Below are 21920 nucleotides of genomic sequence, written 5' to 3' on the forward strand. Positions count from 1 at the left end.
TAAAATTAAAAAAAATTACAAAGAAACTTGTAATTAATGAAAATGGGTTGGTGCACTAACTGTAAGTGTATCTTGTGTTTTTTTTATGTCGATTTAATAATAAAATTAAAATAAAAATACAATTAAAAAAAGCGTTGAATTAAAAAAATACAAAAAATTATATATATATATTTTTTTTACATTTATAACGGAGATCCTTTTGTTTTTGATTGATTGATTGAAACTTTTATTAGTAGATTGCACAGTACAGTACATATTCCGTACTATTGACCACTAAATGGTAACACCCGAGTAAGTTTTTCAACTAAAATAAAATAAAAACATTACATAGAAACTTGTAATTAATGAAAATGGGTTGGTGCACTAACTGTAAGTGTATCTTGTGTTTTTTATGTCGATTTAATAATAAAATAAAAATACAATTTAAAAAGCGTTGAATAAAAAAAATAAAAAAAAATTATATGATAACTTTTTTTTTTTTAACTTTTATAACTGAGTCCCTTTTGTTTTTGATTGATTGATTGAAACTTTTACTAGTAGATTGCACAGTATAGTACATATTCCGTACAATTGACCACTAAATGGTAAAACCCGAAGTTAATGTTGATATTTACCTCAGAAGGCTGCAAATAAAAAAGAGGCATTCAATTTTTTATTTACATTTTATTTAATATACCATTAATGTTTTTTCGTTTGTTTTTTGAAAGTTGATTTTGCACTATTAAGTTATATAAGCGTTGCTTGTTCCAATTTCAGTGTTAAAGCAAATCAGTGTAGCAAACTGAGCAATAATGAACGTTTTATTCATGCACTTTCTCTTGCTACTTCAAGGCTTAAATGTTTGATTCATTCATAATTATTTTATTTTCAAATTTATTATTAGCCTGTGGAAAATGTTTATTTTGATATTTACCTCAGAAGGCTGCAAATAGAAAAGAGGCATTCAATTTTTATTTAAATTTTATTTGATATGCCATTGATATTTTTAAATTATTATTATTATTTGAAACTCGATTTTGCATGTCACTATGAAGTATATAAGCCTTGCTTGTTCAATATTCAATGCAAAACTTGTTTGGGTCCCTATTAAAAGGTTAATTTGTTCAACATTGGCCCGCGGCTTTGTTCAGTTTTAAATTTTGTCCCACTCTGTATTTGAGTTTGACACCCCTGAAATCATTGTCCGTGCTTTATTTTTCCACTGAGGAACGGCTCCACCAGAGCTGCGGCCCTCGCGTCAGTTCCCCTCCCAGCCACCGGGGTCGCCCTCGCCTCTGCCCCCCACTTCATGTGCTGTCGACGCTCTTCTTGTCTGCTCCTCCACGCAGAGGAGAATCGCGGGCTCATGTGTCAACATCCAGGCTTTCCCCCGGGGAGGCGGAACGTTATTTCATAAAAACTCATCTCTCTTTGGTCAACATTTTTTTTTGCTTAAAAACAAAAACCAATCCAAATTCCAATTATTTTAGTAGTCATTGGCCGAGTCTTCTCACCGTGAGGACAAGGATTGTTAGTACGGGTCTCCATCCAACGTTGTTGCCAACGATGACAGGGTACAAAGTGCGAATAGCAATCATTTAAAAAATCACATATCCGGGCGACGCGTTAGCTTAGCGAGCTAGCCCGCTTGGTTGGAGCAGAGACGACGCAGACTCGGGCGAGGGGGACGCTGCTGACATGATGTTTCCTCAATCGAGGCACTCGGTAAGTTGACCACTAGTTTGTCCCGCTTGTGGAGTCTGGAGCCTCCGCGGCTAACCGGGGCGAAGCGTGCTAGCGCGCTAGCTGGCCGGCTAACTCGCCAGCTAGCTCGGCACCAGCTGACACCGCGGGGCCAAAATGTCAGCTTTTGTCACAATGACTCACTTTGTTACCTCACATTCGCGGTTATTTGCCGAACGTTTGCCCACTAACTGTTTACAATCACGTCATTGTGGCGTTACGAAACGTCTGTCGCTTGCTAGCTGTTACCCCCCCAAGTCAACGAGGGTTTGTCTTAAATAAACCTTAGCTAACATGCACACATTGTCTTATTCAACATGGTAAATAAAACATGTTTTCTTGTATACCTACATATATACACACACAATTTTTGGAGCCATGTGCTTGCATTTGAAAGAAAATGCTTTTCTTTTTTTTTTAAACATGTACGTATTTCTTTTTTATGCAATCTAACTTGTAAATAAATGCTAGCAAGAGTCAGCTAACCATGGAGCTGATGGGATTTGCTCTATTTCGCCTTGAGTCATACCAAAGACAAAAAAAATGGGACCCATTACCTCCCTGCTTATCAAGGGTTGGAACTGGGGGTTAAATCACAAAAAATTATTCCTGGGCGCGGCCACCGCCGCTGCTCACTACTGCCCTCACCTCCCAGGGGGTGACCAAAGGGTGATGGATCAAATGCAGAGAATAATTTTGCCACACCTAGTGTGTGTGTGACAATCATTGGTACCGTATTTTTCGGACTATAAGTCGCAGTTTTTTTCAAAGTTTGGCCGGGGGTGCAATTTATACTCCGGAGCAACCTATGTGGGAAATTATTAACACATTACCGTAAAATATCAAATAATATTATTTAGCTCATTCACGTAAGAGACTAGACGTATAAGATTTCATGGGATTTAGCGATTAGGAGTGACAGATTGTTTGGTAAACGTATAGCATGTTCTATATGTTATAGTTATTTGGATGACTCTTACCATAATATGTTACGTTAACATACCAGGCACGTTCTCAGTTGGTTATTTATGCCTCATATAACGTACACTTATTCAGCCTGTTGTACACTATTCTTTATTTATTTTAAATTGCCTTTTAAATGTCTATTCTTGGTGTTGGATTTTAGCAAATACATTTCCCCAAAAAATGCGACTTATACTTCAGTGCGACTTATGTTTTTTTCCTTCTTTTTATTATGCATTTTCGGCCGGTGCGACTTATACTACAGAGCGACTTATACTCCGAAAAATACTGTACTTTTTTTGGTAACTTTTTAAAAATTTAGATAGATAGATAGTACTTTGATTCCTTCAGGAGAGTTCCCTCAGGAAAATTAAAATGTGAATCTGAATAAGATTAGTTTTTATTGCGATTGTTTGAGAACAGGTTCACAAACTAGGAATTTTACTTGTCAAGTCAACTTTATTTATATAGCATGTTTACAACAATTTTTAAATTGAACCAAAGTGCTCTACAGGTTAAAAAAAGCATAGAGCAAAAAAAACAAAAACAAACAAAGAACATAATCAATGAATGAGCTAAACAAGATAGTGCAAAAGCAATACGGTAAAAGGGGTCGAGTAAAAAGTAAAACAATTGCAAAATAATAATAAAAGTGCGACAAATTGAAAAAAAGTGTTCCTGAGATAGGCTCCAGCGACCCCCGCGACACTGAAGGGAATAAGCGGTAGAAAATGGATGGATGTTTGAGAACGGGTTCAAAAACTAGGAATTTAAGTTGGTGCAATCGTGCAACGTAAAACACATGTAACACAGAATAGAACAACATGAGCTGTAAGTGAGCTATCAGATCTTGTTATTGTTCATGTGTCTGATGGCCGAGGGGGAAAAAACTGTTCAGGTGGCGGGAGGTGTGGGTCTGGATGGACCGTAGTCTCTTGCCTGAGGGGAGAATAGTTTGTGTAAATGTGCTCTAAAAAAATTCCAAAAACCTCCATTGTTTATACGAGTCATAACAAAGACTATAAAAAAAATGGGACCCATTACCTCCCTGCTTGGCACTCAGCATCAAGGGTTGGAATTGGGGGTTCAATCACCAACAATGATTCCCGGGGGCGGCCACCGCCGCTGCTCACCTCCCAGGGGGTGATCAAGGGTGATGGGTCAAATGCAGAGGATAATTTCCCCACGCCTAGTGTGTGTTAAGTTAAAGTACCAATAATTGTCACACACACAGTAGGCATGGTTAAATTGGTGCTCTGCATTTGACCCATCCCCTTGTTCACCCCCTGGGTGGTTGAGGGGATCAGTGGGCAGCAGCAGTGGCCGCGCCCGGGAATCATTTTTGGTGATTTAACCCCCAATCCCAACCCTTGATGCTGAGTGCCAAGCAGGGAGGTAACGGGTCCCCTTTTTATAGTCTTTGGTTTGAACTCACAACCTACCGATCTCAGGGCGGACACTCTAACCTCTAGGCCACTGAGTAGGTGTGTGACAATCATTGGTACACACATATACTCTATGTATATATGTAACGTAGTAGCAGGCACATTCATAATACCTTTTAGTATTTACACGTTTTGGTCATTTTAAGCACACATTCATTTCACACATGCATCACAATGTTCGCTTTTCCTACAAGGTTATCCAGGGTAAATCCCACCTAACCTTATCCTTGTCCACACATACACAATGGTGTATGCGCAAAGCGACCTAATACGCATAGTCACCTCCAGTGTTGCTTTGTGTGCAAATTCTTAAATTAAATTTAACTTATCTGAACAATATCCAGTGTTGTGGTATTTCAATTAACTGGTGTCCAGTGCGCTATGGGGCCCTATTCTAGTGAATCACACCTGAAACATCATAAATTAATCAAATCTTTAATAAACATGTGAAAGTAAACAATGTGATAAAGAACATTCAACATTAATCTAGGGATCTAGATATCTGGTCAGGACACACCTCACTCTTTTGCCTTCACCTTCATTGTCCATTCCTTTTTGGTGACTTTATATACTCTGGACCTAGACGTTGAGTCCGCGACATACATGGCGGATAATAACTGATACAGTCTGCTTTGCCAGTCCAAAAGCATTCACCGTTTTCCATAGTTTTCCCTCGACGGCCAGGTAATACAAAGCACACGCTACCTTTTTTTTTTATCACATCCACAGACAAAAACTATTTCAAGTAACATCAGAATTTTTTTGGGGGAAAAAAAGTAATTGTCTATGACTACGTCTACACTGTAGGCCAAAGTGGACCAAATCGGATTTATCGAAATCCCAGAATTAGTATTATTTTTGCCATATTTACAAATCATATATTTATTTGATATCAATAATACCTTTTTAGAAATCACTGACGTAAAATTTGTTGTAAATTGAGAATATAAAGTGGAACCTCGATCTATGTGTATGTGTATATATATATTAGGGCTGCAAAAACTAATCGATTAAAATTTGATTATAAGAATAGTTGGCAATTAATTTAGTCATCGATTTGTTGGATCTATTCTATGCGCATGCGCAGAGGCAATTTCTTTTTTTTCTTTTTTCTTTTTTTTTTATAAACCTTTATTTATAAACTGCAACATGTACAAACAGCTGAGAAACAGTAATCAAAATAAGTATGGTGCCAGTATGCTGTTTTTTTCAATAAAATACTGGAAAGGATAGAAATATAGTTTGTCTCTTTTATCCGATTATTAATCGAAGTAATAATCAACAGATTAATCGATTATCAAATTAATCGTTAGTTGCAGCCCTAATATATATATATATATATGTGTACATACAGTCATGGCCAAAATTATTGGCACCCCTGCATTTCTGTCAGATAATGCACCACTTCTCCTAGAAAGTTGTTGAAATTACAAATGCTTTGGTATTCACATGTTTATTTATTTTGTTTGCGTTGGAACAACACATTAAAAAAAGCCTAATCTGATATTTTACATAGAACTCCAACGATGGACTGGACATAATTATTGGCACCCTCAACTTAATACTTGGTAGCACAGCCTTTGGAAAAAATAACTGAAATCAATCGCTTCCTGTAACCATCAATGAGTTTCTTACATCTTGCTACTGGAATTTTGGACCACTATTCTTTTGCAAACTGCTTCACGTCTCTCAGATTTGGAGGGTGCCTTTTCCCAACTGCTGTTTTAGATCTCTCCACAGTTCTCTAGGATTTAGATCTGGACTCATTGATGGCCACTTCAGAACTCTCCAGCGCTTTGTCCTAAGCCATTTTTGTGTGCTTTTTGAAGTATGATCTGGGTCGTTGTCTTGCTGGAAGACCCATGGCCTCTGACGGACACTCAGCTTTTTGACACTTGGCCCTACATTATGCCCCCAAATTCTTTGGTAGTCCACAGGTTTCATGATGCCATGCACACAGTCAATCAACCCCAAAACATCAGTGAACCTCCACCATGTTTGACTGTAGGGATGGTGTTCTTTTCATTGAAGGCCTCATTTTGTTTTCTGTAAACAGTGTGATGATGTGCTTTACCAAAAAACTCCACTTTAGTCTTATCTGTCCACAGGACGTTCTTCCGGAAGGATTTTGGCTTTCTCAGGTAAGTTTTTGCAAACTCCAGTATTGCTTTTTTCTGTCTCTGTGTCAGCAGCGGGGTCCTCCTGGGTCTCCTACCATAGCGTCCCTTTTCATTGCGATGGCGACAGATAGTGCGAGCTGACATTGTTGTACCCTGTGTCCGCAGGTCAGCTTGAATTTGTTTGGAAGTGGATCGAGGTTCTTTATCCACAGTTCTATCAATCCTTTGTTGCAGTCTTTCATCAATTTTTCTCTTCCGTCCACATCCAGGGAGGTTAGCTGGGCTTTAAACGTCTTGATATTGCGCACAGTAGACACAGGAACATTTAGATCTCTGGAGATGGATTTGTAGCCTTGAGATTGTCCATGCTTTTCCACAATGTTCTGAGAGTTATTTGCTCTTCTTTCCTTTCTCCATGCTCACAACACAAAGGTTGAGTCAAATTTTCTCTATTTTAACTGGCTGCAAGTGTAATTTCTATATTGCCGGCAGGTGAGTTAAAATACAAATTAGAGGAGCATCATATTAAAGTTAAAGTACCCATGATTGTCACACACAGTAGTTGTGGCGAAATTATTCTCTGCATTTGACCCATCACCCTTGATCACCCCCTGGGAGGTGAGGGGAGCAGTGAGCAGCAGCAGTGGCCGTGCCCGGGAATCATTTTTGGTGATTTAACCCCCAATTCCAACCCTTGATGCTGAGTGCCAAGGAGGGAGGTAACGGGTCCCATTTTTATAGTCTTTGGTATGACTCGGCCGGGGTTTGAACTCACCACCTACCGATCTCAGGGCGGAAACTCTAACCACTAGGCCATGTTCTTAGAATACAACTATTTCTTACAATTTTGAAAAGGTGCCATAATTTTGTCCAGTCCATTTTTGGAGTTCTGTGTAAAATATCAGATATGGCTTTTTAGTTTTTTTCTTGTGAAATAAACATGTGAATACCAAAGCATTTGAAATTTCCCCAATTTTCTGGGAGAAGTGGTGTATTATCTGACAGCGTGCCGTGGTTAAATTCGAGCCCTGTATATGTATGTATGTATGTATGAACAAGATGTGATGTAGAGGCCCCGCCTCTTCAAAATGGCTTGGTGTACAGGAAATGGTAGCCCTTAAAAAGTATATATATTTTTTTAAAGTAATAACTTTGTGTAATGTAAAAAACATGGTGTTTACTTTTTGATAAATGGCTGGGGTGACGCTGCTCGCTTAATGGTGTGGGGTCACCAAGGCAACAACAGATGTTATTTTAATGGAAGCGGGTGTGACATTTTAAAATGTTCTTCTACTTTTCTATGATTGAGGCAATGCAATTGTCTTATATAGTTGTGGTTCCAGGATGGGAAGTAAATTATATTTGTATAGTGCTTTTCTCTGGTTACTCAAAGCGTTTTGCATGGTGAAACCCATTATCTAAATTACATTTAAACCAGTGTGGGTGGCACTGCGAGCAGATGGGTAAAGTGTCTTGCTCAAGGACACAACGGCAGTGACTCGGATGGCGGAAGCAGGGATCGAACCCGTAACCCTAAAGTTGCTGGCACGGCCGCTCTAACAACTGAGCCACGCCGCCCCAGGATGAGTTTCAGCCCCTGTGTAACCCCACGACTAGATGGTCTGCAGTTAGTCCAATAATCCCAGTGTAGACCCCCCCGTCCTCCTTGCCCTTGCGCCACTTTATAGAGAGTAATGAGGTTTAGAGCATGAGATTAAAGTCAGGATTAGAGTTTCCCAAGTGTAGTCTACACAGTAGCAGACCTCCTAATGCCTTCCACATATGGCCAACATTGGGCCCACAAATTTAATCTGGCCGTGTGTAAACACACTTCTTCAGTCGCCACCTTTTCTCTTGCTTGGAAATAATCACCACGGCCTTTTTGCCAACTGCTGCTTCAAGAAAAAAGTTGCAAAACTCAGCTTTCAGGGAATCTACCAGAAATGCTAGCAACCGTTTTCTTTATCCCGCTACAGCTGACTCCTCTAAGGATTAATGTTAAAAGTAAACAAACATTCATGTAAACGCTGCAATCCTGTGTGCAATGTTTAGTATTTATTTTTCCACAAAAAAATAAGCTACTTTTAATTAAAGCATCATCACAGCTTTCATTTGGTCAAAATAAACTTTTCCTGGAAAAGTTAGTAAAGTTATTTTCTCATAACATTAATGCATTTTGTCATTCATTTACACATTTTCTCATACAATCTATGAATGTTCTCAGATGATTTACACATTTTATCATTTAACTGACACTTTCTCGAACAATTTACATTTTTTTAACATAAAAATGTTCATGAAATATAAAAAAAAAAAGGAGCCTACATTGTTTTCTCATAAAATTCGTAATCTATTTACAAAAAAAGCAAGAAAAACGTATAAAATGTAAAAATTTGTATATATATTTTCAAATAATATATAATATAATATAGCTCCAGCACCCCCCGCGACTCCGTAAGGGACAAGCGGTAGAAAATGGCTCGATGGATAATACATATAATATAATAATGACGTGTACACATGTTCTCATAAAATGTACGCATTTTCTCAATGTAAAAGTTTTTAGCATAACAATTCTCATGAAATAAATGTGTTTTTTTTTACAAAAAGTAGAATGCATTGTTTTCTCATAAAATTCACAATTTATTCACATAAAATGTAAAAAAACATTTTCTCATAAACAAAAAAAACGTTTAAAATGTGACCATTTTATCATAAAATGTGAACATTTTATGTTTACATGAAATGTAAACATGTAACCCTCCATTCATCCATTTTCTACTGCTTGTCCGCATTCGGGTGGAAGGCGGGTTACACCCTGGACAAGTCACCATCTCATTGCAGGGCCAACACAGATAGACAGACAACATTCACACTCACATTCACACTAGGGCCAATTTAGTTTTGCCAATCAACCTATCCCCAGGTGCATGTCTTTGGAGGTGGGAGGAAACCGGAGTACCTGGGGGGAACCCACGCAGTCACGGGAAGAACGTGCAAATTTTATATTTACATAAAATGTGGGGGTGCGCAAAAAAAATCACAACTTTTTATTAAAATGTAAAGATTTTGTAATAACATTTTAAAAACTTTCTCATTAAGTGTGCACATGTTCTCATAAAATTGACACATTTTAAACAATTTTGACTTTTTCCCCATAAAACTTTTTATAAAATGTTTTCCTTAAAAAAGTCAGTGTTGTTTTTTCATGAAATTCACAATATATTCACAAACTGTAAAAAATGTTTATCATGAACCAACGGTTTCTCATAAACAGTTAAAAAAATGTTAATGTTTTTGAAATATTCAAATGTTCTCATTAGTTCTTATAAAATTTTATTTTTTTCCCCAAAGATTCTCATGAAATATCATGTTTGTTCTTAAAAATAATGTTTTCTCAGTGTTTTGTCATAACATTTGCTAATTAATCACATTTTATTTAAAAACAATGCCATTAAAAATGTAGCCTACAATGTTTTTCTCATAAAATTAACTATCCTCATGAGATTTAAAAACAATTTAACAAAAAATTTAGGTTACAATCTCTTTCTTAGAAAATTAAAATAAATGCCAGTTCCACTTATTTTATTACATCAAAAAATTGCTAGCCAGCAATGTAGGAGGCTGGGCTTGGATAGTAGAGCGGCCGTGCCAGCAACTTGAAGATACCAGGTTCAATCCCAGCTTTCGCCATCCTTGTCACGTTCGTTGTGTCGTTGAGCAAGACACTTCGCACTTGCTCCTGACGGGTCGTGGTTAGGGCCTTGCATGGCACCTCCCGCCAACAGTGTGTGAATGGGTGAATGTGGAAGTAGTGTCAAAGCGCTTAGAGTACCTTTTAAGGTAGAAAATGGCTATACAAGTATAACCCATTTACCGTTTACCAAACCAAAATAAACTAAAATATGTTTATTCACCTCTTATACAAGTGTACAAATAAATTAACCAACAATAGTAATAACTTTGAATATTAACCATCCCATAAGTGTAAAAAGGAAGTGAACCACTATTAGTAATGAAACGGATATCTCTTTTTACCCTACGTCTCAATTTTGTGTTTAGGCATCCGCTCAGTCCGGCCAAGCTCTCAAGTTTACCACCTCGGACTCGTGTGACCGCATCAAGGACGAGTTCCAGTTCCTCCAAGCACAATACCACAGGTTAAGAAGACGCACGGTCACGTGTTGATGTTGAGCAGCGCTGCAGTCCTCACTTTGTTTTTTCTTCTTGCAGTTTGAAGTTGGAATGTGACAAACTTGCCTCAGAAAAGTCGGAGATGCAGCGTCACTACATCATGGTGAGTGTGGCGTCCTGTCTTTGCAGGTATCTTGCAGTAAATACAAAGATGTATTACTCACACGTTCATACTACTTCTGTATTGCAGTACTATGAAATGTCTTACGGGCTGAATATTGAAATGCACAAACAGGTAAACTTGCTTCTTCTTGTCGCTCTAATATGTCGTCGTCTCCTCGTCTCTCACGCTCTTTATCTTCTGTGTCCTCCTTCAGGCTGAAATAGTCAAGAGACTGAATGGCATCTGTGCTCAGGTGTTGCCTTACCTGTCCCAGGAGGTAACGAGCGGCTGCATGTCGTCAAACATCCCGCTGCACTGAGCTGTAACGTACACTAATACTATGTAATATCTTGTTTGTGTGTATTTGATGCAGCATCAGCAGCAAGTCATGGGTGCCATCGAGCGAGCCAAGCAGGTCACGCCCCCTGAAATGAACTCCATCATACGGGTTGGTCATCTCATTCTCGGACCATTACAACTTGCTTCTCCGTTTCCTTGATCTCTTTTTCCAAAAAAATAGTTTTTTTCCCTTTTATGAAATGAAATAAAAAACAGAATACAGTAATCCCTCATTTATTGCTGTTAATTGTTTGAGGGTTTGGCCGTTGTAAATTAATTTCTGCGAAATTAATTGAATAATTTTATAGTTGGAGTATTTTAAAAAAAAAAAAGTTTGACCTTTTTAATCTGTTCTTTAACTTAATGACATTGCACTCAACATGATGTAACACCCACATATATATACTGTGTATATGTGTGTGTGTATATGTATATATGTGTGTGTGTGTATATGTATGTATATAAATGTGTGTGTATATGTATATATATGTATGTGTGTATACTGTAAAAATGTGTGTGTGTGTGTATATATATATATATATATATATATATATATATATATATATATATATATATATATATATATATATATATATATACACACACACATTTATACATATACACGCATATATACATGTATTATTTGATATTTTACGGTAATGTGTTAATAATTTCACACATAAGTCGCTCCTGAGTATAAGTCGCACCCCCGGCCAAACTATGAAAAAAATTGTGACTTATAGTCCGAAAAATACGGTATATATATATATATATATATATATATATATATATATATATATATGGTCTGTTTACTCCAATATAGTGATTCTGGCTGAGGCTGAGCCAATCAGTGGCCACGATACTAAACACATCCAGAAACCGCCAAAAATACTCCATTTACATGTCGTGACCTGAAAATGAACCAAATATGAGTGATATTGTTATTATAAGTGCTGACACAGAAACTATTTTAGCGGCGCATTGTTAGCTGTCAGCCAATATTAACTTATGCTGCTATTGTTGACACAATAAGCCGGCGGCTGCTTCTGCTTCATCTCAAACTTGCTAAAAGTTTATTGGGGCCCGAGCAACAGAGCAAGCCACCGCAGGGACAATGCAGTGGGTAGCGGGGGGGGGGTGTATATTGTAGCGTCCCGGAAGAGTTAGTGCTGCAAGGGGTTCTGCGTATTTGTTCTGTTGTGTTTATGTTGTGTTACGGTGCGGCTGTTCTCCCGAAATGTGTTTGTCATTCTTGTTTGGTGTGGGTTCACAGTGTGGCGCATATTTGTAACAGTGTTAAAGTTGTTTATACGGCTACCCTCAGTGTGACCTGTATGGCTGTTGACCAAGTGTGCCTTGCATTCAATTGTGTGTGTGAGAAACCGTATATATTATGTGATTGGGCTGGCATGCAAAGACAGTGCCTTTAAGGTTTATTGGCGCTCTGTACTCCGTGTACCACTCCGGACAACGACGTTTTAGTCATAAATTGTACTTTTTGAAACCGATACCGATAATTTCCGATATTACATTTTAAAGCATTTATGGGCAGATATTATCAGACATCTCTAGATCCGCCCACCTATTTTTTCATTCAAGACGTTTGGCATAGCGGTTAGCATATCCTCCTACGGTGTGTAGTGTAGCATGTATAGCTATTCTTCCTCCTCCAGTGATGATATTTGTGAGAAATGTAGTTTATTAGCCACTATGGAGGTGAGGATTGCTGACTTAAAAGGGGCTTTGCACTGTGGAGAGACATTAGCCGCCAGCAAGGACACAACAGTACGCTGAGGACGCAGTCGTTCCCTTGTCCTTGACAGATGTGTGCGATACAGCAACAATGTGTCATCAACATACACGATATAATGAGAGTATTAAACTCTCTATCGTTGGCCAAATGTATATCATTTATATCGTCTATATTGCGCAACCCTAGTGTTGAGTTAAGTACATCATGTATATCTGAATGTATATATAAATATATATGTGTCATTTGCAGCAACAGCTGCAAGTGCAGCACCTGTCCCAGCTGCAGGGTCTGGCCCTGCCCGTGGCCCCGCTGCCTCTGGGCCTGACCCCACCCACCCTGCCGGCCGTTTCGTCCAGCTCGGGCCTACTGTCGCTGTCTTCCATCTTGGCCAACTACTCTCACGGTCAGGCCCAGGCAGCCAAGGAGGACAAGGCCCGCGACGGCGCCGAGAGAGCGCCCAGACCGGAGGACGGGGACAAGTCCGACTAAAGGGTTTCTGACGGTCTCTGAGGTAAAGCTGTCACTGTGTGCGCGGAGGTGGGTGCCAGTGTTGTTAAGAAGAGCAGAGACAATGTCAGGAGAGGAGTGACGTGTAGATATTATTATTTAGTGGACTTAGTAGACTCATGCTTGTAGATTTTGACTTAGACGCCATTGTAGTGCAAGCCACTGTTTGTTTGTTTGTTTGGAGTGACAGCCTTCACGCTCTTCTTCTTCTTTTCATTTCTTTGCTTCCCCTTCAGTCCCTCAAACGCTCCTCAGTCCTACACTTAATTACTGGACCTTTGTTCATTTGTAGTCCAATGAAAATGTTTCTCAAAGGAACAGTCAACCTCAAAACATCATCCCTCACTTTTTTAAATATTTACTTGATTTTACTACTTTATTTTGTTTTGCAACGCCACTCAGCTGCGTACCTCAATCCCATCTGATGGGGTTTTATTCCATGACAACGCTTTCGACGTATCGTGTACTTGATCCACCTGAGGCTGTTTTGGAGGGGATTTGTCTTAAAAAAGTTTTTTTTGTGTGAAACTGCAGGCAGATTAGAAATGGAAAATATGTGCTTGCGTGTGTGTGTGTGTGTGTGTGTGTGTGTGTGTGTGTGTGTGTGTGTATTTGGGGGGAAATTAAAACATTTTTTGTTATGATTGAACTCTTACTTGCTTGAAGCACCTTTTTTTTGTTGAACCTGAGAGGGACAAGCAGTAGAAGATGGATGGATAGAAGGATGGTTTACATTCTTACTACAGCTTCCCCTGCTGGTCCAGTCTTTAATTGATCAAAACATACAGAAAAGAGGTCACTTTTTCCTCCCGTTTGATTAACGGCAGCTTTTCATTTAAGCATATAAATAAAAACAAGGGTCACACTGACAAAAAGAAAGTTAAGGCTTAAAATAATAGTGGTATTTCTTCGCATAAAAGTACAATTTCGTTTCCATAAAAGTTGTTTTTTTTAAATTTTACAAAACGTCCGTTTTTTTCTTCATACAGTTTTATTCTAAATTTTAAAAAAAATCACATTTATACTTTCCCCCCCCCCCACTAAATCGTGGTAGTTTTCTTGCAAGTTTTTATCAAACACAATCTTATTCATGTGAAAATATTTTTCTACGTTTTTAAATAAAATTATATTTCATAGTTTTAACTTTCTTTGCATAACAGTACTGCTTTTTTCATAGAAAGTTACGACATAATTTTCGTAAAATTCAACTCAATTCAATTCAAATTACAATTCAATTATCTTTTTACATAAACGGACATCTTTGGTGCATCGAATTACAAATTAAAAAGAAATCCCTTCCCCCAAAATTAAAATGTCCATTCTATTTAATTTCCATTTCATTTGTTAAAAAAACGGTTTGTGCAAATGTTTATTTTAATTGGAATGTTTAATTTTTACTCAACTTCAAAACTTTGGCATAACTTGTTTTGTTGCGTAAAATAAAGAAGAGTTTCGAGTAAAATTATGACACATTTTTTTGTAATTTTACAACTTTGCTCTTGCAATATTCTGCTATCAATTTTCAATGCAGACTTGTCCTATTATTACATGTTTATTCATAGAATGTCAGTAAGTACTTCTGCTGTGATGACCTGAATGAGGTATAAACTAAATAAATACACAAATATAAATACATATAAAGAAATCTTACAATATTCATTCACAGGGTAGTTTTTTTTTGTGTTAGTTTTGGAATTATCAACCTAGCTAACTGAATGGCGCTTCTGCGTATGGCCAGCAGGGGGCAGCGCTGTTCTCATTGGCACTTGGTGTGACGTCACACACTCGCAAGGCTGATCTGAAGTCAGTTGGAATGTAGTTCTTTCAAACCCCCCAACCAGAGCTTTGACAACTCCCTGAATACTTTTTATCTGCTTTTTTCAATTGCTTTTTTCCCCATTTACCATTACTATTTTGTAAAAGCACTTAAGTGGCGACTCTGTGCTAAAATAATTTCCCCTAAATATGAAAATGTCCTCCCTGGTAACAGTCAAATGAATGCTGTGTGTGTGTTTTTGGTTTTGCGCTGAGAAGGGCCAATTTGTATACATATGAATATATCAATATACATATTTTTTAAAGCATTTTTGTATGTTTCAAAGCTGCTTTTTAACGTGTGTGTAACATGGAAGATTTGTTGTGTGTGTGTGTGTTTGTGCGCGCGCGTTACATTAAGAGGCACAATGTCCATTTTTGTTTTTCCTCTCTTTCTCTCATCCTCTGCAACACTTTGCTCAGTTTGTAAATGTTTGATCCTTTTTTTGTGAAAAACAAAAAATGTGTTTTCGAAAGCTAAGACAACAAGAAGAAGAAGAAAAAAAAAAAAAGAAAAGCTGTAAAGTGGAAAAACTGTGTAAGCTAATGACAACAAATCAACCTTTTAGCAGTAAGGGAGCTTCTCTGGTGCCTTACAAATAAAAGATGTGATTGATTGGACGATGAGTGACTGCGTTGTCTTTGGCTCCGATACAAACTGTGGACAAATAACCTTTCAATATTCAGACATTTTATTAAGGTCCTACTAGCAATATAGACAAATTCATAGTTGTATAATGAACAGTCATTTTAAAATTCTCTGGTAATGGTAGATTTAATACGGTTGCTGTGATGTTTAATGTCAATGTACTTGTGTTGCTTTATTAAAGTAGTCTCAATTTTTGACAGAAAATGACATACAAAAATAGTAACAGAGTAACATTACGAAAGTATATGAATATACCTGTATATCAGTTCGTATACCTTTTTAATGTTATGTTACTGTGTGTGCGTATATATGTATACAGTATATATATGTTTATTTATATACTGTGTGTGTATGTATATACGTGTATATATATATATATAATGTGTGTGTGTATGTATATATATATATGTGTGTGTGTGTGGTATGTATGTATATATATATATATATATATATATATATATATATATATATATATATATATATATATATATATATATATATACACACAGTAATATATGTGTATATTTATATATATATACAGTACAAGCCAAAAGTTTGGACACACATTCTCATTCAATGTGTTTTCTTTATTTTCATGACTATTTACATTGTAGATTGTCACTGAAGGCATCAACACTATGAAGTGAAAACCCTTTCAGGTGACTCACTCTTGAAGCTCATCGAGAGAATGCCAAGAGTGTGCAAAATAATCAGAGCAAAGGGTGGCTATTTTGAAGAAACTAGAATATAAAACACATTTTCAGTTATTTCACCCTTTTTTGTTAAAGGCTTACTGAAAGCCACTACTACCGACCACGCAGTCTGATAGTTTATATATCAATGATGAAATCTTAACGTTGCAACACATGCCAATACGGCCGGGTTAACTTATAAAGTGCAATTTTAAATTTCCCGCTAAACTTCCGGTTGAAAACGCCTTTGGATGATGACGTATGCGTGTGACGTAGCCAGTGAAACAGGAGTATCGGTAGCCCATTGAAGCCAATACAAAATAGCTCTGTTTTCATTTCATAATTCCACAGTATTCTGGACATCTGTGTTGGTGAATCTTTTGCAATTTGTTTAATGAACAATGAAGACTGCAAAGAAGAAAGTTGTAGGTGGGATAGGTGTATTAGCAGCTGGCTGTAGCAACACAACAAGGAGGACTTACTTGGATAGCAGACGCGCTAGCCGACGCTAGCCGACGCTAGCCGCCAACCGCATCTGTGATCGGGTGAAGTCCTTCGTCGCGCCGTCGATCGCTGGAACGCAGGTGAGCACGGGTGTTGATGAGCAGATGAGGGCTGGCTGGCGTAGGTGGAGCGCAAATGTTTTTATCATAGCTCTGTGAGGTCCGGTTGCTAAGTTGCCAAGTTAGCTTCAGCGTCGTTAGCAACAGCATTGTTAAGCTTTGCCAGGTTGAGAATTATTAACCGTGCAGTTACATGTCCATGGTTTAATAGTATTGTTGATCTTCTGTCTATCCTTCCAGTCAGGGATTTATTTATTTTGTTTCTATCGGCATTTGAGCCAGATGCTATCACGTTAGCTCAGTAGCTAAATAGCTTCGCCGATGTATTGTCGTGGAAATAAAAGTCACTGTGAATGTCCATTTCGCGTTCTCGACTCTCATTTTCAAGAGGATATAGTATCCGAGGTGGTTTAAAATACAAATCCGTGATCCACAATAGAAAAAGGAGAGGGTGTGGAATCCAATAAGCCAGCTTGTACCTAAGTTACGGTCAGAGCGAAAAAAGATATGTCTTGCACTGCATTCTAGTCCATCACTCTAATGTTCCTCATCCACGAATCTTTCATCCTCACTCAAATTAATGGGGTAATCGTTGCTTTCTCGGTCCGAATCGCTCTAGCTGCGTTGAAAACAATAGGAAAATATGAGGAGGCGAACAACCGACAAAGTCACGCTACTTCCGGTAGGGGCATGGCTTTTTTTTTTATCAGAGACCAAAAGTTGCGAACTTTATCGTCGATGTTCTCTACTAAATCCTTTCAGCAAAAATATGGCAATATCGTGAAATGATCAAGTATGACACATAGAATGGATCTGCTATCCCCGTTTAAATAAAAAAAAATTAATTTCAGTAGGCCTTTAAGTACATAACTCCACATGTGTTCATTCATAGTTTTGATGCCTTCAGTGACAATCTACAATGTAAATAGTCATGAAAATAAAGAAAACACATTGAATGAGAAGGTGTCCAAACTCTTTTGTACTGTATGTGTGTGTGTGTATATATATATATATATATATATATATATATATATATATATATATATATATATATATATATATATATATATATATATATATATATAGTCATTCACCGACGTCCCACTGGGGTGAGTTTTTCCTTGCCCGTATGTGGGCTCTGTACCGAGGATGTCGTTGTGGCTTGTACAGCCCTTTGAGACACTTGTGATTTAGGGCTATATAAATAAACATTGATTGATTGATTGATATATATATATATATATAGATATATATATATATATCTATATATATATATATATAGGTAAACTTTTATTTGCATGCATATTATAGAATTTTACATTACATTTTCAATAATAATAATGTTAGTAAATTATCTACTAAAGATTATGTGGTACATTACATATGGGACATGTAAGTGTCAATAAAAGCCTAAATAGGTTGGGATATGAGTATAAATCTAAAGGTAAAATAAAGTGCAGAAATGCACCCAATTGCAGAAAATTAAGTCTTGATTTTCAAAAATAAATTCCGGGGCTTGCACGGTAGCATTTCGTGCTGATTTTCCTCTTTTTTTTAATGTCAGTTTTCCTTTTTTTTTTTTTTTACAATAAAGGGAAGCTTTTAACAAATAGAATAATGAAATATTTCAGTTGAAAATCTTTATTCATTACATCGTGGTATGTGTTTTCTCACAAAATACAGTTTAACCTGCTTAAATAGGTCCTTGTCCAGGAACAACACGTCTGTTGACCAACTCCTTAAGTCCACCGTGTTTTGTTACCAAAGTTGCCTGCTTAGGTCGACGTTGACGTTGTACGCGCTCCCTACTACGTCTGGACATCCTCTTGATGAAAGGACAGATGGGCTCTCCCCTCAGAATTGGATCAAGGCGTCAGTCAACTCCTGGACAGTTTGTCACAGGTGCTCCATTGGACTCAGGTTTGGGAAACAAGCCGGCCTTTCTAATACAGTACCAGTTGTAGTTGTGTAGCACTCTGTATGGAAAGTATTTTTATACAGGAAAGAATAATGTCTCTACAATTTCACAAGAAAACGTAGTAATGTTACAAGAATAGTGACGAAAATATCAACAACTTGTAATTTTACAAAAAATATTAAAGGAAAAAAATCTCAAGTCACAATGAAAATCAGCAGTGGTGTCCCCATACACATTTTTCACTTTTGATACGATATCAAAGCCTTGAGTATTTAGAATAGAATAGAATAGAAAGTACTTTATTGATCCCTGGGGGAAATTCAGCACCACAGTTCGCTGACAATAAACACTTTGTATTTATATTAACATGTAAAAAATACTGTATAATAGACTATTTTATTCACATGTGAATAATGCTGTATAATAGACTGTATTTATATTATTCACATGTGAATAATGCTGTATAATAGACTGTATATTATTCACATGTGAATAATGCTGTATAATAGACTATTTATATTATTCACATGTGAATAATACTGTGTAATAGACTGTATTTATATTATTCACATGTAAAAAATACCTGTCTTTTATACAGCATTATTCACATGTGAATAATATAAATACAGTCTATTGTACAGCATTATTCACATGTGAATAACAAATACGGTCTATTACACAGCATTATTCACATGTGAATAATATAAATACAGTCTATTATACAGCATTATTCACATGTGAATAATACAAATAGTCTATTATACAGCATTATTTTCACATGTGAATAACATAAATACAGTCTATTATACAGCATTATTCACATGTGAATAACATAAATACAGTATTATTCACATGTGAATATAAATACATTTGTGGTGTGGAATGTTAGAAAAGTTTTGATCAAGTGAAATGAGTCAAACAGAACAATGGTAGGTATGAAAAACACTAACCTATTTATTATTAACCATCTGGAATGGACTTAGGCTGTCTTTAAATAGAATTGGAGTGGTACTTTTTAGTCGCCATGTGAAATCGCTAATGATTCGGTTGCTTTATAAAGCAGTAAGTTTACCAGATACTTTCCAGTATGCTTATGCTTCTGATACTTTGAATGTGTAAGTAATGAGGATCTATATTTATTTGATACTTGTTTATATTGACAAATGTGCTGTTTGAGACTGCAATATTGTTTAATTCAGGATACTTAATAAATGTCTAGCATGTGTGCTCTTGTGTGCTTAGCTGTTGTGTAGCCGCTATATCAGAGTAGCCTATAGCCTAGCCTGTTTACGTTTTGTAAATGGCTTAAATACAAGAAAAGACCAACCTTGTGTGCTTACGGGAGGACATGTAGATGTTCCCTGGCTGTCCAGCTTTGCCCAAGTAAACGCGCTGCAGGAATTGCTTGTATCAGAAATTTTAGATGCAACCCGATATAATACCATACTTGTTTTTCTTGCTGATATAAGAAGTCAGTCATCTTTACAGTCAATTTTTCAACATGTGCTGGAAAAAACAATAAATCGAATAAACCTGTCCCCCTGAACCGTGGTGGGAACTACCTGGGAAAAATACAAATTTAGATGTACAAAATTTACATAATGTGCATTTTGAAAAGGGAAACGCATTGAAAGTAAACAGGTTTTTAAAAAGAGAGTAATATTTTATCTGAGTTTTTAAATTAGTTTGCTCGTTGATGATTTGTTTGGTTTTATATTGTGTAGTTATATTTATATGGTAATTATATTCTGTGACTGTAAATTGTTTGCTTGTTTTTTTATGGATGCTTTCATTTTTTTTTTTTAATTTCTGTATTGTGTACTTATATTTATATGCTTTTACTTGTAATTGTATTGAATTGTGGACCCCAGGAAGACTAGTGGGTTGTTGAGGCAACCAGCTAATGGGGATCCTTAATAAAAAAAAAAATCAAAACAACAGATGTGCAATATGTGCGTCTAAAAAAACCCAGAAACCTCAGCAACAATTTCAATTATATACTATATATTATATGATAAATTAAAAGTAGTATTGTTGGAAGTTACTGTAGAAAAAAACAACTGTAGTTTTACTACAATAAAGTTGTGGTATTGCAGGAATAAAATCTGAAGTTTTTGATTTAAAATAGAAACTACAGTTGGAAATTATGACAAAAATGTTTGGACATTTACGAGAATATAAAGTCATATGACTAAAAACACAACTTAAGAGAATAAAGTCGCAGTATCAAATGATGCAACGATTTGACAGTAAAACCAATCAGATTATAACAATATAGTGAACATATTGCAAGTAAGGAAAACACAACAAATGTAGTAGTACATAATACTCTGATTAAAAGTACCAACTTTACCAGAACAAAGTCAAAATATGTGGGAAAAAAAGAGTAAAGTTCTTGAGAGATAGGGTGAGAAGCTCTGTCATCCGGGAGGAGCTCATAGTAAAGCCGCTGCTCCTCCACATGGAGAGGAGCCAGATGAGGTGGTCCAGGCATCTGCTCAGGATGCCACCCGAACGCCTTCTCTGCTTAGGCTGCTGCCCCCGCGACCCGACCTTGTATAAGCGGAAGAAAGTGGATAGCTGGATGGATGGATGGGTTACAATTATCAATAAAATCTTGGAGAATGATTAAGACTACAAAATCCCTTAAATATATATATATATATATATATATATATATATATATATATATATATATATATATATATATATATATATATATATATATATATATATATATATATATATATATATATATATATATATATATATATATATATTTTGTCCTGTCCAGCTTCTCAGGCAAATCATATAGTTGATGTAGATGCCCATATCGGCTGTTCAAATTTACTTTACAAAAGAGAAGTGTAGGATACTCCTCTTGTTGCCTTATTTGTATTTGACTTTATTAAATGTTTTTATATTATCATTTGGAGCAGGAGGGGATGGAAAGAGGAAAAAAAGGAAGACCGAGGGGGAAATTGTGCGGACAAGAGGGGGATTAGACAGAGAGACAAAAACAACAACAGCAAACACAACAATAACAAAAACAACAACAATAGAGCAACATCAGCACATACGATATGTACAAATATGATGGTAAAAGTGATAGCAAAGAAGCAGTTAGCGAAATAAAT

At 36.6% G+C, this 21920-nt stretch overlaps 1 protein-coding gene across 2 annotated transcripts; it reads left to right on the forward strand.

Annotated features, from left to right (window-relative positions):
- The first annotated feature begins 1295 nt into the window (after positions 1-1295).
- Positions 1296-15582, forward strand: LOC133646202 (TLE family member 5-like). Of its 2 annotated transcripts, XM_062041338.1 has the most exons (8): positions 1296-1704; positions 6239-6271; positions 10313-10410; positions 10484-10547; positions 10635-10679; positions 10762-10824; positions 10921-10995; positions 12889-15582. In XM_062041338.1, exons 1-8 carry the CDS (start codon positions 1678-1680, stop codon positions 13126-13128), a joined length of 645 nt encoding a protein of 214 aa, XP_061897322.1. In that variant the 5' UTR covers positions 1296-1677; the 3' UTR covers positions 13129-15582. The 2 variants fall into 2 exon arrangements, with proteins under 2 accessions (XP_061897322.1, XP_061897323.1); XM_062041339.1 differs by lacking the exon at positions 6239-6271 and having other exon boundaries at positions 1298-1704.
- Positions 15583-21920: the final 6338 nt, after the last annotated feature.

This window comes from Entelurus aequoreus, linkage group LG03 (assembly GCF_033978785.1).
Source record: "Entelurus aequoreus isolate RoL-2023_Sb linkage group LG03, RoL_Eaeq_v1.1, whole genome shotgun sequence".
Classification (NCBI taxonomy): domain Eukaryota; kingdom Metazoa; phylum Chordata; class Actinopteri; order Syngnathiformes; family Syngnathidae; genus Entelurus; species Entelurus aequoreus.